The following is a 15815-nucleotide window of genomic DNA, read 5'->3' as shown; positions in this document are numbered from 1 at the left end:
AAAATCACTGCCCTCTATTAGTTAACAACTAAAATCTATATGTATTTTAAAAGGTTAATGCTTTGTTATATGTTGAGTGTAACTGATCAGCTCTGGAACTATAAGGTAATAATCTCTATCTCTTGGCACTGAATTTACAACAGAACTTTTTCTAACTTTTGTTAAGTTGTGAGTAAAACGTGTTAAATAGAAATAACTAAGAGATTTAACTGTGAAAAAGTAGTTTATTTAATCCTAAAGCCACAAGCATTACATTTGTTATATGTATAAAACAAAAAAAACCCTATGAGTATTTCTAGTTTAAAATGATGCTATTTAGAGCAAAATGCTTCAGTTTTGATGGTATAATGCTTTGTTTTGGAATAAATGTAAAAAGTTAAAAGTATATCAACAAAAATTGATTAAAATTTAACTCACCACCATCCCTCTCTCTAACTCTGTGAGTATGCATACTTTTAGCTTTACTGTGGCCAGTGTTGTCAACATATTTGTTTTCAGGGCTATCAGATCGCCGCAACATTTTATTTGGTGGTGAAGGGTCTGTGGTGTCTCGCATCTTGTCATGCCGGTGATCACCACCACTGGGGTGACTCTTTGATGAGTATTTAAGAGCCTGTAAAAAATTACAAGACAAACACAGATTTCTAAGTTGAGCTTGATAGCAAAGATAGAATTTACAACCAGGGTTTTTAGCCTACATATTTATATTCCTCTACAAATTAGGAAAATTCTAAGCAATGACCAGAGTGCTCATGCAAGAGGTTTGAACTACCTTAGAAGTATCCTGATCCTCTCATTGAACTGCTGATCCCTCTCATCACAAAGTTTTTGAAATATCTCTAATGCAGCATACAAAGGCTACTTAAAAAAAAAGTCTAGTCGCCCCTTTGACATTTTATCAGTTGCACAATTCTTCAGTATTCTGGTCTTTCTAACCCCAATATATTGTGTAGAAGTTCTACTGCAGATCTGTAATGTTTATTTAGAGTAACATACTAGATTCAGAGTGTGGATCCAAAATCAGTATATTTCACAGTATTTTCAGAGTTATTAACTATGAAATCCCATGCAGAGTTGCACCCTTCCAACCTCATTGATTTCAATCAACTTAGAAAGATACAACCCTACATAGGCCAGCACTGAAAATGAAACATCTTTTTTTTGACACCTACAGTATAGTTCTTTTCTTTGTAGAGAACAGCATGGATTTCAAGCTAACATTCAATTAAAGGCCACCACATTACCATATACAAGTGCCTTTAAAGTCCTAAACAGGCTGTGGGCTGCTGTCTATTCTTCAGTCCTATCATTACTGTGAAATCTATTCCACAATATTTATGTAAGTTTTAGTTTTAATCAAAAACAAGGCCCCATTAAGCAAGGCAGGCAGCTAAAAAAAAATAAGTTTCTCTAAAAAGCTGCAAGATCTCCCTTAAAAGTTTTGCAGGACCCTAAACAAGATTACAATGGAGAAAAGACACAGTTGACATGTTGTAGCTGCTCTGCATGATTTTAGCACCAGCATTACCTTGTGTTGTGCAGAACACAACATGCAGTAAACAGGTTTGGTCAGCAGCTCTCCCCCCCACACAAGCCTCTGAACAGTGAGTGTTTACATTAGGCAGGCTGTCACTGAAGACAACTCACAGTTGTCAAGAGTTTGCTTCTACAGCCAGGTATGAAAATAAAACTTCAGGCCATCTTATTTCCATCCCTGCTTTTCTTAGAAGCACAGCTCTTTTGTTGTGTGGGCAAGTAGTGTTAGGGTGGGAGCATACATGACAAAAGAAAACCTGCAAGCTACGTTTTAACCCTTCTTACCAGTAAATTTCTACACCTCTTTCGTTACTATCCCCGTTCCATTGCCCTTCCTTTAAAAAAAAAATCTCACAGCAAGAGTTTGAGGAACTAGGCTTCCCCCTTGGGCTTTGCCAACCATAACTCGAAACCAGAGTCGAGACTCGTCCTTCAAGGAATCCTTTAGGGACCCAATGTTCAACCCCAGGGCAGTTTTATGGGGGAGAGGAGAGAGAGGGCGTGCACCCCTCCCCACTTAGCCTCCCTCGCCCTGCGGCCTGCATCGGGCCTAGGCCTCGCTTCCCTGCCCCGCTCTGGCAGGCCCTCTCGCCAGCGAGCGGAATCAGCTGAGGCGGCGGCAACCTGCGCCGCCCGCCTCGCCTCTCCCTTCCGCACCCCCCTCCCGCTGCGGAGCCCGGGGGAAGGAAGCGGTGGCGGCGGCTGCTGCTGCTGCTGCGCGGCCTACAACGGCGGTCGAGGCCTGCGCTCGAGTAGCGCCGCTCACCCTCCCACACTCTAGCGCTTGCCGCCGCAGGCACGGCGAAGAAGTCGGTACCTGGTAAGGCTGCGAGTCCCCCTTGCGGTCGTGACAGCTGGAAAGAGACACAGAGAAGGGGGGGAGAAGAGACGTTAGCGAGCGAGCGACCGTTACTGGCCGTTGGTGCTTCAAGGGGGGGGGGGGAGGTAAAGGGGAGGGCGGAACGGGGGGAGGGGAGGGGTATTTACCCATCATTGAGTCTTTGCTGTTTCCTCGCATACATTACCATCAATGCCCGGCCTGTGTGTGAGAGACTGAGGGGACCAGGAGGGCGCGGCCGGGCCACGGGCGCCGCCGAGAGGGGAGGGGGAAGCAGAGCTCCGGCCGGGGATAGGGAGGAGGAGGAGGGGAAGGGAGGGAGGAGGAGGAGGGGCGGCTCAGGCAGCTCGGCTGTGAGGGGAAGCGGCGCTCACGGGCCCATCTCCTCTCCGCGCCAGCGAGGAGGAGAGACGCCGCTGCGCAACACGCTGAGGAGGAGGAGCGCGGGAAACCACCGGCGCCGCGACTCCCCCGGCGCCGCCGCCCTCCGCCTTCGCTCGCTGCTTGCCCTCCCCCCCTGCTCCCAACACTACCGCCGTCCGATTACATCCGGGAAACTCGGACGCCGCCGCCTTCGCGTCACGTCGGCTCTTTTCGGCTCTTTCCGCCCTAGCGGCTCCTCCCACCGACCTCCGTTCGCGCAGGCCCCTCCCTCTTTCTCGTCGCCCACGTCCCGCCTTCTCCAACTCCACTGCTGCTACGCGGACTTCGGGAAATATCGGCGGTTTCCGTTTCACCCTTGGAGGTGAGTTTAAGCCCTCCCTTCCCTACCTTCGGAAAGTATCGGTATTTTTCGTCCTCCCCCTCTTTCGCGCAGTTATCTCCAGAAAGTGTCGGCTGTTTCCGTAAGTGGGAGGGAGGATGGCGACGAGGCCGCCATCGGCTATATCCGCCACCCTGGTAGACGCTGCAGCATTGCCGTCAGAGGATTTTAGACCTCTGATTGGCTGAGAGGCTTTTCGTTCGGTTCGACGGCGCAGGAGCGACTCCTGCCCTGGGATCAGAGGCGCGTCTTCTTCCATGGATCGCTGGGGAGAATTAATTAGCGTGCACGGTCAGGATGTGAGAATAGGAAACCCGGAGGAGGGCCCCATCAGTGCAGGGGCAGGAACCGCTGCGTAAGAGTTTGCGTCGCCCTGAGGTCGCTGGAGGCAAGGGCGAGAGCCCTGGGCGGGGGACTGGGCTAGGGGACCCGCGCGGGCTCGCCCAGATGCGCGTTTCTACGAGGCAGCAAAGGGCTTGAGACAATCAGGCTTTGCCATCTTAACACGTTTGGGGCTGGGAGGAAGGCTGCGGTTCCTGGCTCTCGACGGGACTTATTTCCAGGCGTTGCGGGAAGGCTGCGATCCTGCGCGCTTGTGAGGGAGTCAGCTCCGCTCGACGCGGTTTTGGGTGACTTGTAGGGGATTGGGCGGCTCAGCTACTACTGAGCGCCTGTTCGGCAGAGGGAAGAGGAGCGGCGAGGGACTGACTGCCTTGGGGCTGCCCCTCCCGAAGCTGTGCCGGGCATAGCCTCCTTGAGCCTCTCCCTGGGCTCCACCCCGAAGGCGCCTCCGACACGCCTCCCCGTCCCGTGGTGAGCTATCGGAGGCAGCGGCAGACTGGTGAGGAGGGGGTGGGGGGCATTTTTGGAAGCACGTGGGTGGGTGGGCGCCCGTTTGTTCTCCCGCACCGAGAGCGGATGGTGGACGGAGGCCTCGAAGAGGTGCCGCCGACATGTCTTCTCCACGTAGAGGGTTTAAAGAGAGAGAGAGAGGTCAAGATGACCCAATACCAACGAAAGGGCTTTTCTGCAGCAGCCTCGGCTTTCCGCTGTAGTGGTTAAGTGGCTGGGTTGCGAATCAGCAGCACTCTGCTGGTTCAGATGCCGCTCCTGCCATGAGCTGAGGGTAAGCCCCTGTTTGCAGCCCCAGCTGACTTTGTTCCGTCCTCTGAGTGGGGCACTAATCTGCTAGAAAAGTGGTGTGTATAAGATCAAAGGGTTCCCCCCCCTTAGCCCAGTGTATCAAGCAACCCTTGCCAAGGTTGCTTCTCTCCTGCTCTGCAGGATCTTTGCCTTCCTTTGCATCCCCTCCACCCAACAGCAGAATTTGAGTCCTGTGTTACCTTAAGAGACCAACAAGATTTTCAGGATGTAAGCTTTCATTTCATTATTTAATTTTTACTTTTTAAACAAACAGTAAATGAAACATTTAAAAAACAGATGACATATACATAAGATTCAAGCAGAGCAAGAAAAAATAGAATAATAAAACTACATAATATTTCCCCTCTCCCATCCCCATAAGCTTTCAAGAGACAAAACTCCCTTCTTCAGAAAGCTGTAACTCTCAAAAGCTTACACTGTGAAAATCTTGTTGGTCTCTTAAAGTGCCACTGGCCTCAAATCCTGCTGTTCTACTGCAGACTAACACAGCTATCTACCTAACACCATAGACAGAGATCAGCAGGAAGGGCAGATGTGGAGGATTACAAAGCAAATGGGGAAGGGGTTGCAGCATAGATTAACAGAAAAAGACATGGCAATATATTCAAAAGCACCCCCTCGCTTGGTCTGGCTAGCTTACAAACAGCTGCATATACTCAAACACACAAAAGGCCATTCTTTTTCACACACCCGCTCATACAAATTCATGCTGGTGTGCAGCCACTGAAAACATATTTCTGAGTACCAGTGGGGGACCTGCAAGGACTTGCAGGGGGTATCGCATTTCCCCCTCCCCCACCATATCTTCTTTCATTTACCAGTCCCCCAGCTCTCTCCCTTTTCCTGCTTCCTTCTCTCTCTCCCACCCACTTCTGTTTGCCCCCATCTTCACCTCCCCCTCTGCAGCAGAGTCTCCTATGGTCCAGTTGTGTGCTGCTGGTTGAACTGGGTCCAGTTGTGTGGGGGGAAGGTAGTTCTGAATTTCCTGCATTGTGCATGGGGTTGGACTAGATGACCTTGGAGGTCCCTTCCCACCCTGTGATTCTATGTAAGACATTCAATCATGTTCATAGGAGATTGGGATCAGTGGCCAGAGTTCTTCATTTCCCATCCCTCCCCAAAAATGCTTCCCTATCTGCCAGAGGGAAAGTAGCCTAGGGGCAACCCTGAAGAAGAAGTGTTGGTAACCCTATTTGGGGATTAGAGTTGCCCATTTTGTGACAGATGCCAGTTTGAGCCCTCTTATTTTTCAGCAGAGGCAGGTGGTTCCTACCAGGGCTGGAGTTTCCCCCAGTTTATGCCTTTAGCCATCTTTATAGAGGTAATTAGTTGCAAAAAAGATACATCCATGCAATACGAATATGTGTCCAGTCACACTGATTACCCATGTTGAGCTGTCCACACATGTGATTCTTGTAACCTGATTCCATAGGATCCCTACCACATGGACTGAGTCTAAAACAAGACTTGGGCTCAAGGGGTTCTGTGCCTATCACTTTGCTTTGGTCTTCTTCCAACAGGAAATCTGTGATATAATAACAACAACAACATAATATAATAACAACAACATAATAATAACAACAAGCATATATACTGCTCTTCTAGTCAGATTAGTGCCTTACCCAGAGCAGTGAACAAGTTAGTGTTGTTATTATTCCCACAATACAGCTGGGGCAGAGAGGAGTATGAAACCGGCTCTAAGTATCATGGATTTAAATGTAGCTTAGAATCAGGATGAGAATAGTGACCTCATGAAAAAAGCTTCGATATTACTAGGCATTATTTACTATATCCTACGCAATGAATGCCCTGACCTGGATAGACCAGGTGAGCCTGATCTCGCCTGATCTCAGAAGAGGCTAAACAGAGTCAACCTTGGTTAGTAATTAGATGGGAGACCTCCCATGAAGACCAGGGTTGTAGAGGCAGGCAATGGCAAACCACTTCTTCCCATGAAAGCCCCACCAGGAGTCGCCATGTTAGCTATGATTGGCAGCACTTTCCACCACCATGCAGTGAAAAGAACATCTTTCTCAGTCCTAATTATTAACATCTCAGAACTGGCATGGGTTTTCTGGAAACGTGCATTAGAAAATGTACTGGAATGTTTTTTAATGCCTCAAATAGACAGTGATCCAATTTAGTATATGTATTTTGACTTATATTTAGAAAACAACATTTTCAAAGTACCCCACGTTATTTCGTGTTCCAATAGCAACAAATACTTGAACTGAAATATTTGATGGGAGGAGGGAAATCAGGTGTGATTTAAATGTTGTATTCAAACAATTTCTGAGCTTTATGCAGAAATTTTTTTTATTAGAATGAAATTTGTGAAAATTTGAGGACAGCATACTTACTTTAGTTAAGAAAAAATGAAGTAGCTAAAAACTGTGAACGTTGATTTTTATTATTTTTACTTCATTCATGGGGACCCAGAGTGTGTCTTACATCATTCACAGCTCCTCTACTTTTTCCTCGCAACAACCCCATGAGGCAAATTAGGCTGAAGAGTATGTGTCTGGCCTGAGGTCACCCAGCAAGCTTCCATGGCAGAGCAGGGAATCAAACCTGGGTCACCTAGATCCTAGTTCGTCACTCTAGCCGCTACATACAGGCTCTCAAGGTGGCTCTCTCATTTTAGCACACCCAAAGGGCTGTACATGATGGGCTGTTGGCATGATTGTCCCCTCATCTATTTCAACAGAATTTTCTCTGGCCCACTGAGGATATTGAGGCCCATCCATTAGCGTTAGTTCCACATCAGATTGATCGTGTAACATGCACTGAATGAGAGGAGACATATCAAGGGGAATTTTAGCTTTGGTTTTGATTTGACCTGCATAGCTGGACAGGTGAATTCAAACGTTTTTTATTTGGATTATTATATGTTTGCAGTTTTACCCCACTCCTAGTTTACAAATCAGCAAAAAATGTGTATTCTTTCACACAATTCCTAGCAGATAATGACCTGAAAAAGCACTAATTACAACTTGGATCCTGCCATGCTTGTTTGATACTGCATTAACATTGACATCCATTAACTGTTACTAATTCTTTGAAGCAACGAATCTTTAGAAAGGGAAAGTTTTCCACAAAACAATTAAGCAGTAGAAAATGTTCTGCCGATACCTCTGTTGAGCAAGTAAATTGTGACTTGGGTAGACCCTGTCTTGCCTGTCAGCCTGAGGAATGTTCATGCAGTAGTCCTTTACACTGTTTCTTTTTTTAAAAAAAAATGACTTTCCTAATAATTAGGCCCCCGTTAATTTGTTTTGGCTTAATAGATTCCTTGTTTCTTTGCTTTGCATAATAAAGTACAGGAGGTTGGCAGTGAGCACAGCAGGTGCCCGAAAGGACTCCTCCTCCTCCTCTTTGAAAGTGTGGAGCAAGAAGGATGACGCATCAGGGAGCAGTTCTGCAAGGTTATAATAATGAGTTGGTGAAATACCTAGAAGACTTGATTGTGCACCGAGAACAACTGAACAGACAGATCAGGCAAGCAGAACAGGAGAAAAAGATGGTCCAGGATGAAATTGCAGTGCTGACAGTACAGCTGGGGCATGTGTGTGAAAGCCTGGCATGGAAGAGTGCCACGCAAAAGGAACTTGATAAAGTCCTGGCCGAAACGGAAGTGGCGTATGAGAAGATTTTGGAGAGTTCAAGAATTCTTCTGAATGTCTTGAAAACAGAAACTGGGAATTTAGACAAAGTGATAGCTCTAAAAAATAATGTGAGTGGGGATGGTTAAGTATTTCTGTTCCCACAAGCCCAATATTAGGCTAACAATGAAATCCTAAACAGAGTTACTCCAGTGTAAGCCCATCCATTTCAATGGGCTTAGAGTGGAGTAACTCTGCTTAGGATTTCATTTTTCAGTGATTCATATTTTGTAAGCTTCTGCTTGTTGATTTCAAAACTGTTCATGGGGGATTCTTTGTTATAGCAATAAAGTTTTATTATCTATTTATCTTAATGGTTTGCTTTTATTTATAGCCTGCTTCTTTCTGATACTCGAGATGAATTACAAAATATAAAAATAATACTATCAGACAGCATAAGACATCAAATAAGCACTGCAACAGTAGTAGGATTGAAAAAATTAGAAGACAATGCAGACAAAATTCAGTCTAAGACAACTGCCCATACATGCATACAAGCAAGCATACATAGGTATAATTAAATCAACGTATTTCTTAATATATAATCCAGTGTGATGTAGTGGTTAAGAGTGTGAGGCTAGAATCTGGGAAACTCAGGTTTGAATCCCGACACTGCTATGAAAGTTTGCTAGGTGACCTTGGACCAGTCTTATGCCCTTGGCCTAACCTACCTCACAGTGTTGTGGTGAGGATAGACTGAAGGAGAGGAGAATGATGTATGCTGCTTTGGGTCTCCCTTGGGGACAATGGCAGGGTATAAATGAAGAAATAATTAAATAAAACTCACATCTGCTAGCAGTATTGCCATATTTAGGACCAGTTGATGTTTCTGAACAGTCTTCCAGAGCAGCCTCAAATATAGTGCATTGCACTCTATTTGATTGCAACATAGAAATTATTCAGTCTTCCTTCCTACATGCGCTGTTTGGGACTTCTAGGTGTGTAGCATCATCAGCCCTGCATCTAGAAGCTGGTATGAAACAGCTTGCCACTCTTGCTTGGTTTGCTGTCATGAAGTTTAGGCTAGTTTTACATCTTCCTGAATCCCTCCCTCCCCCTTTTTACTCTGGCTACATTCCAGTTCTTTTATAAGCCCATAGAGCCAGTTGTTAAGACTCCAAAATTGCAGAATTAGGTTTCTCTGTTTCAGATTTGCCTGAGTTAAGACTCACTAGGGCTAGTACTCTCATTAAAAAAAAAACTGCTTGAATTATTAAATTGGCACCATCCTGTATAAGATGCAAAACGAATTTGTTCTATACTGCATTTGGGTTTTATTCCCTCAAAACCTTTTGTTGCTAGTAAGTATTCACATTCCTTTATAGTTTATTCATATGATCTGTTTTTCCCTCTTGTTGGTCTTATAGTACAATCCTAAACAGTTTCTCCAGTCTAAGCCTATTGAAGTCAATGGGCTTAGACTGGAGTAACTCTGTTTAGGATTGCATTCTTAATGCACTACTAATTGCCAACCTTTATGGTAGATTTTCCAAGATTTAAGGTCAAAGGATCGGTCTATGTGGGCTTGAGGTGCATGAAACCCAAACACATTTTTTGTATAAATTCTGTGATAGTTCTCTGATTACTCCTTTTCTTGTATCATCCCTGAACCGTTCTGATGATTACCATTTACTCAGTCTTTTCTCTGGAAATGAAAAACTTTGGCTATTGCCTAATATATTTTGGCTGCTCTTAAAATTTGAGCTACTGTTGTCAATTCAAAGTCAGGATAACTATGAAGTAAGCCCATCGTTACTTTTGAATATTAACCTATGCTACTTTAAATACAAATATAGTTTTCCCTAAATTTTGGCCTTTAGAAAAGCTTTCAACTATGCCTGTTTCATTTTGTATTATTTTATCTAAAAGCCTATGTGCTAGGTAGATTTCTTTGAATAAAGGGAATAGATTTAACAATGCCAAACGATGTAATTGATGATAGAATCATGCGCATCTTAGTTTCTTAATCCTAGATTTAATTTTTGCAGCTGTCTTTGCTGCCATTGACCATCAAAATTATAAGTTTTCAAGGGAAATCAGTTAATACTCAAGTTAACTTTAAAAAAACTTGTGGGTAAGCAAAATCCAAAAACAAAAGCCGTAAAATAGCTTTTTATTAAGACCAATTAAAATTATGCAAAATAACATGCAGCTTTTGAAATACTTTTGAGATCAGGCTGTTCAAAAAGCAGTGGAAGGGTTTCAGGGAGAAGAAACATTTCAGGGCCTGTTGCTTACGTTTTTTTTCTTAAATCCACACACTCCCCTTTAACATCTACTTCTGCAGAGAACTCAACAGCTTGCATACATTTTTGTTAATAAAAGGTATTTTATGTTTGGAATAATGTGACCTACCTGAAACCTCTAGGTATGCAAAAGTTTGCAGATTGAATTTTGCTGACTAGCAGCCAGTCTGTGGCCTTTTTATGTGAAGGCCTAGTAGCTAACAGAATAAAATAGTTGCTTCCTGTGGCCTCAAGATTCATGAGCAATGGCCCCATATATATCTAGAGAAAGCCTAATTTTTTTTATCAGGTGGGAAGAAAAGGGGCCTAAAGGTCCTTATTTGAAGATAGCATCATTGCCAGAGTGACAAGGAAAGTTCCAGAACACAAGCATTACATATTTGCATGAGGTAAGGAGTGGACTCCAGGAGTGCCCCCCCCCTCCACAACCCATCCGTCCCCCAGTTTTAAGGCCAGGCAGGGGACCTGGCAACTCTATCTGAGAGAGGGATTGTTCTATCTATGTCAGGCAAGCTCTGTGGGAAGGCCTGAGTGAATCTGTTTGTGTGGATGAGAAGAAAGCTTAAACAAAAGCAGAACTTAAGTATAATAGATGCAGAGTTTTGATAAGGATATTGATTTCATAATAGTTCTTAAGCTTGGCAGTTTCAAAAATAGTTGTATCTTCTTGAAGGTATATTCAGATTCAATCACACAGATCTTCACCAGAATAGTAAACTCTCTTCCCATCAATCACAGTTTTTCTAACCAAGATAGATTCTCAGATATACACAGACTGTCCCAGGTACATATAAACAGTTTGCCTGAGTTAGAATTCTTTGAGACATATAAAAGCTGACTTAACTAGAATCTCCTAGCTGATTAACTCTCTCAGAAACACACGGACTCTCTCTCAGGCTCCTCACAGTTTGCTTGACTTATCTAGAATGAACACTTTCAGCACATTGACTAAAAACTGCTGCTTGCTCCGCCCCAAGGTATAGCTTCCGCCCAATCACAGCAGACTCCATCCATCCAGCACCCCCTTGCCTCAGAAGGCTACAGTTAAACTCCAAGTAGGTAAAAGTAAAGGTAGTCCCCTGTGCAAGCACCAAGTCATTACTGACCCATGAGGGGACATCACAACACGACATTTTCTTGGCAGACTTTACAGGGAGGTTTGCCATTGCCTTCCCCAGACATCTACACTTTACCCCCAGGAAACTGGGTACTCATTTTACCAACCTCGGAAGGACAGAAGGCTGAGTCAACCTTGAGCTGGTTACCTGAACGCGGCTTCCGCCAGGATCGAACTCAGGTCTTGAACAGAGCTTGGGCTGCAGTACTGCAGCTTACCACCCTGCACCTTGGGGCTCCTCTCAGTAACCATTAAAAAAAACTTTTGCCTGGCTCCCAGGACCTTAAAAGGCAAGATTCCCAAGATTTTCCCAGTATACTGAGTAACTTAGAATAGGAGACCTGGAAAACAATTATGTTCTTAATGTGAAGAAAAATCTTTTAAAACAAGTACACACACAAAAGGTTGGCTTCCAGACAGCTAAGGCATGTCTCTAAAATCTTCAGTGCTGACAGGAATGTTATTTTGGTTGGGGTGGTCGTCGTAGAATATGGGAGAGGTGAGATCATTAGGGCCTGAGGCATGGGCCAGCCGGTTATAGTCCACACATGCCATCTTACTGGTAGAATGAGGTGCTCCTGGGGCTTGTTCTGCCATGAGGATTTCTAGGTAGAAAAAAACTAAAAGTGCTTAAACTAAAAAAAAAACCTTTTAGAAGATGTCCAAGCCTTGCCAAAGAAGGAATTTCAGACTTCTCTTCACAATGAATGGTATCAAAGACAGCTGAAAATATCTGATAGGGCCTGTAGGGAATAATTGGATCTTGACCTCTATCTGTTGATGGAAATAAAGAGTAATCATGCTGCAGGGCCCATTATTAGATTACAGGGCATGGAGATAAATAAAATCACATGGTAAATAACATCCTATTATACTTCTGTTAAGGGGACAGGACATTTTTTTCCTCCAGGTAGTTGGCACCCCTAGGTCTGTCTAAAGTAACTCCTTAGTTTGTGTGTGTGGGTTTGGGGTTTTTTTTGCTAAACTCTTGTCTACCTTCCCCTTTGCAACTCAAGACAGTGGAACTTGCTCCCTAGCAGGGCTTTTTTTCAGCTGGAACACAGAGCCAAAACACACGTTAAGAAATACCTAGGTTCAGCACGTGTTCTCTTACCTCAAGGTTTGCCGGGATCTGTAGGCGTCCTGGAAGCTTAAAGTTTAGCATTTTCAGAGCAGCAAAAAGGGGAAGGGAAATACAGGCACCTGTATTTTAAGCTTTAAGCTTCCAGGACGCCTTTAAGCTTCCAGGACGCCTACAGATCCTTTAAGCTTCCAGGACTTTAAGCTTCCAGGACGCCTACAGATCTTTAAGCTTCCAGGACGCCTACTTTAAGCTTCCAGGACGCCTACAGATCCCGGCAAACCTTGAGGTAAGAGAACACGTGTTGAACCTAGGTATTTCTTAAGGTGTGTTTTGGCTCACAGTGGAACAGAGTTCCAGAACCTCTTGAAAATGGACACATGGCTGGTGGCCTCGCCCCCTGATCTCCAGACAGAGGGGAGTTTAGATTGCCCTCTGCACCGTGCTGCGGAGGGCAATCTAAATTCCTCTCTGTCTGGAGATCAGGGGGCGGGGCCACCAGCCATGTGACCATTTTTGCACAGGGTGATTTAAACTTTTAAAAACTCCCCCCTTGTTCCAGCTGACCCCAAAGTGATGCCATTGGTCCTGGGAGCGTGCACGCATTTTGCATGTGCACATGTGGTACCAGGGGCACCACCTCCCACCAAGAGTTGCCCCCATGCTGGCAACCCACTGAGTTCCACCACCTCTTTTCCCAGAAAAAAGCCGTACTCCCTAGTATATGTACACTGCATTGCACCCTTCATGTCTGAGTAGAATTTCAAAGGAAAAGACAATAACTAAAACTTACAAGTACAGAAAAGTTAGACTATAGTTATCTACTTTTCTCAGTAATGAAATGTTAAATCAGGGTTCAGAAAGTTACACAGTTCATCTCTTTTTTGTCTTTGGTAGAGTTTTTATTTAAGCAGCAAATTAGGGCAAAGAGAGGACAAATGAATGCAGAGAACCTGCTGAGTTCCTCTAATTAGGCTCTGGGTCAAGTGAGCTTATTGCCTAACAACCAGCTCGTTTGGATGCTAATAGTAAAAATGTAGTTCAGATGCACATGGTTATATTGTTAAAGAGGATTTTTAGCAGCCATTCATGATAGTCAATTATCTTGGGGCAGTAAACTTGTAAGTCTCCATCTGTATGCCAAGATTACTCTGCAGTAGTCCTACAGGCTCCATGTTCGTGATCTGCTTGTTCCGTAGTAGCAGTTTACTCTGGAATGGTTATCATTTGTTTGCTCACTATCACTTGATTGCCACAATACCTTTTAGAGTCATTATGATAAAAGGAATAATTTTATTGTCTGAATGACATTATTTTCTAACAGATTGGCATGTTGGAGAATTTTTACTTCGCTTTACGCATTGTAGAGTCTCATTTACATCCTGTCCTTGACTGGGGGAAAGAGCAAACGTGCAGCCCTTTTATTAGTTTCTATAGCTTATTCAGGCATTACATTTTGGGTGCTTCTACTTTGCAGACCAGGAGACTGTGCTATGTGGGATTGCCATTTTTGTGTAAACTCGCCTGTTTTCTAGCTTTGGAAATCATGTTCCAAAACACAGGTAGGAATACATTCACATGTACCAAAGCTTTGGGCTGTTTGTGTTGTCCTGTTCACATAAAATGATGGCTGTGCATAACACAAAGATCATGTCTAATGCAATTTTCCAGTACATGAGGTAGGAAAGCCAAAATTGTAGCACCTGAACAAGGCACATTTAGCAGTTCCTTTGTTAACCTGTATGAGGGTGGCTTGCCATGGTCTGCAATCAGGAACAATGGTGCCAGAGAGTAGCCCTTTATAGTCTGTTGCAACAGAAGACGAAACCAAAAAGGAGCCTGGTGGTACTGAGACTAACGACTTTTTACTCAGGGATAAGCTTTATGACCAGTGGATTCTAGTCCTCATTGATTTATGGAGCAGCATATTCCCAGCCACAACCAGCCAGTATACTCCCCTGTGAGCCACCAATATGAGAACTGGAGAATGAATAGTAAAGTTGACTATTTACTTTCATTTGTGAAAAGTGATTTCTTGAACAAGGGCTTGGATCCTGCTTAGATTTCCTCAGGGAAAAGGGAACAGCACTGGAGTTTTTTCTGGTTCCTCCCACAGAAGTCCAAAACAACACCCCAAAGTGCAGTTTCTGGGGTACATGAGACCTCCCCCCAGCTCCAGAATAGCTGCAAGGAGTTCATTGGACCTCCAGAAATCGGGGCAGGATCAAAGCTGAGGAGGGGGAAATAAGATTGTGATAGGATGTAAAACAACTTGATTTAGTAAGGTATATCTAAGCAGTGAGTTCAAAATATTTCAATTTGTTACACAGATCAAGTCAAGCTGTTGGCATAACTTGATTTTAGTTTCCATTTCCAGCTCTGCATACAGAGAAGTGCCAGTGGGTAATCCATTCTAGACGGGAGCCTGTGATGTCAATTTGAAAACATTTGGTAAGGATGAGTTTTAGGATAAAAATAAGCTGCTTTAAAGCCCTCAGGACTTCTGTCTGTCAGTTTCAGTCATATCGGCTTCCAAAACTAATGTGATAATTCCAGCAATTATTTGAAAGAAAGTGCAAAGATCCAGCTCAGTAAGCCAAAATCATCCACACCATAAATACTCTTGAAATCAACTGCCTAGACAAATAAGTCTGTGGAATAAAGTGTACCTTGCATGGCTCATGAGAATCCCGCTGCACTCTTAGGAAAGCCTAGAAAGACGGAGTTAATTTATCAAGCTAAATGAGGTCAGGTTAGAGTCACTACAGCAGCTGTTGTGTGCATCCCCGGCAAGGGAAGCTCCTGATCAGCAACGGCTTTCTCATCCCTGGAAAGATGCTTTCTGTGGCTTTGGTTTCCTTGCTTGTTTTGCTGCTAAATTCTTTTTGGTGCTAATTAGCTCGAGCTGTTTAACTTGGTCATTTTCCAGAGCTGACTTCTACAGGAAATATTTGCATTCAACTCTGGACTGTATTTGGGGCTACGGGGATTGGGGCTGGCAGGGGAGAGAACTGGGAAGTTCAATGACTGCCGATTAAAGACCAGAGATGGGAACTGGAACTCAAGCCCTTTGAATCCAGGGGAGGCAACCTTTTTGGCAGGTGTGCCACAAGTCAAGGCCAAAAGGTGGAGGCAGTTCCACTCCTGTGCACCTGCTGGGATATATGTTGATAGGATTTTGCCTCTGAAAGCAGAGTCTATGGAGGAGGAGTAGAGAAGGGTAGACACATCTGTGAGCTCATTTCTGCTGCTGTGTGTGTGTGTCACAAGCCTCTACGATCTGTGGTATCTGTGGCCAAAGGTAGTTTGCCTATACTTAAGGAGTTGAGAATGTATGAGCAGTACATCCTGTTTTCCACTGCACTCCTAATCTAGCATCTTGCTCATCTGTGTGTGGATAATTTTACC

The 15815-nt window shown here is 44.3% G+C and overlaps 2 protein-coding genes across 13 annotated transcripts in view; one reads left to right on the top strand and one right to left on the bottom strand.

The window, feature by feature from the left end:
* Positions 1–2900, bottom strand: part of WAC (WW domain containing adaptor with coiled-coil) — a 59882-nt gene extending 56982 nt beyond the window's left edge. Inside the window, exons 1-3 of one of the 2 annotated variants that reach the window (XM_054991109.1) lie at positions 2524–2900; positions 2354–2390; positions 418–613 (exon numbers count right to left, since the gene is read on the bottom strand). In XM_054991109.1, the coding sequence (XP_054847084.1) occupies positions 418–613; positions 2354–2390; positions 2524–2564 (274 nt within the window). In that variant the 5' untranslated portion in view covers positions 2565–2900. The remainder of the gene's footprint in view (positions 1–417; positions 614–2353; positions 2391–2523) is intronic. The other variant, XM_054991108.1, reaches the window with a different exon arrangement.
* LOC129337451 (microtubule nucleation factor SSNA1-like) lies at positions 2240–8277 on the top strand. 11 transcript variants are annotated; one of them, XM_054991114.1, is made up of 2 exons: positions 2240–2356; positions 7620–8277. In XM_054991114.1, exon 2 carries the CDS (start codon positions 7699–7701, stop codon positions 8050–8052), a length of 354 nt encoding a protein of 117 aa, XP_054847089.1. In that variant the 5' UTR covers positions 2240–2356; positions 7620–7698; the 3' UTR covers positions 8053–8277. The 11 variants fall into 11 exon arrangements, with proteins under 11 accessions (XP_054847089.1, XP_054847087.1, XP_054847088.1 ...); XM_054991112.1 differs by lacking the exon at positions 2240–2356 and adding an exon at positions 3048–3119; XM_054991113.1 differs by lacking the exon at positions 2240–2356 and adding an exon at positions 3317–3492 and having other exon boundaries at positions 7625–8277.
* Positions 8278–15815: the final 7538 nt, after the last annotated feature.

This window comes from Eublepharis macularius, chromosome 11 (assembly GCF_028583425.1).
Source record: "Eublepharis macularius isolate TG4126 chromosome 11, MPM_Emac_v1.0, whole genome shotgun sequence".
Lineage (NCBI taxonomy): Eukaryota > Metazoa > Chordata > Lepidosauria > Squamata > Eublepharidae > Eublepharis > Eublepharis macularius.
Note: the sequence above shows the minus strand (reverse complement) of the source record. Positions and strands in the feature narration are given on the sequence as shown.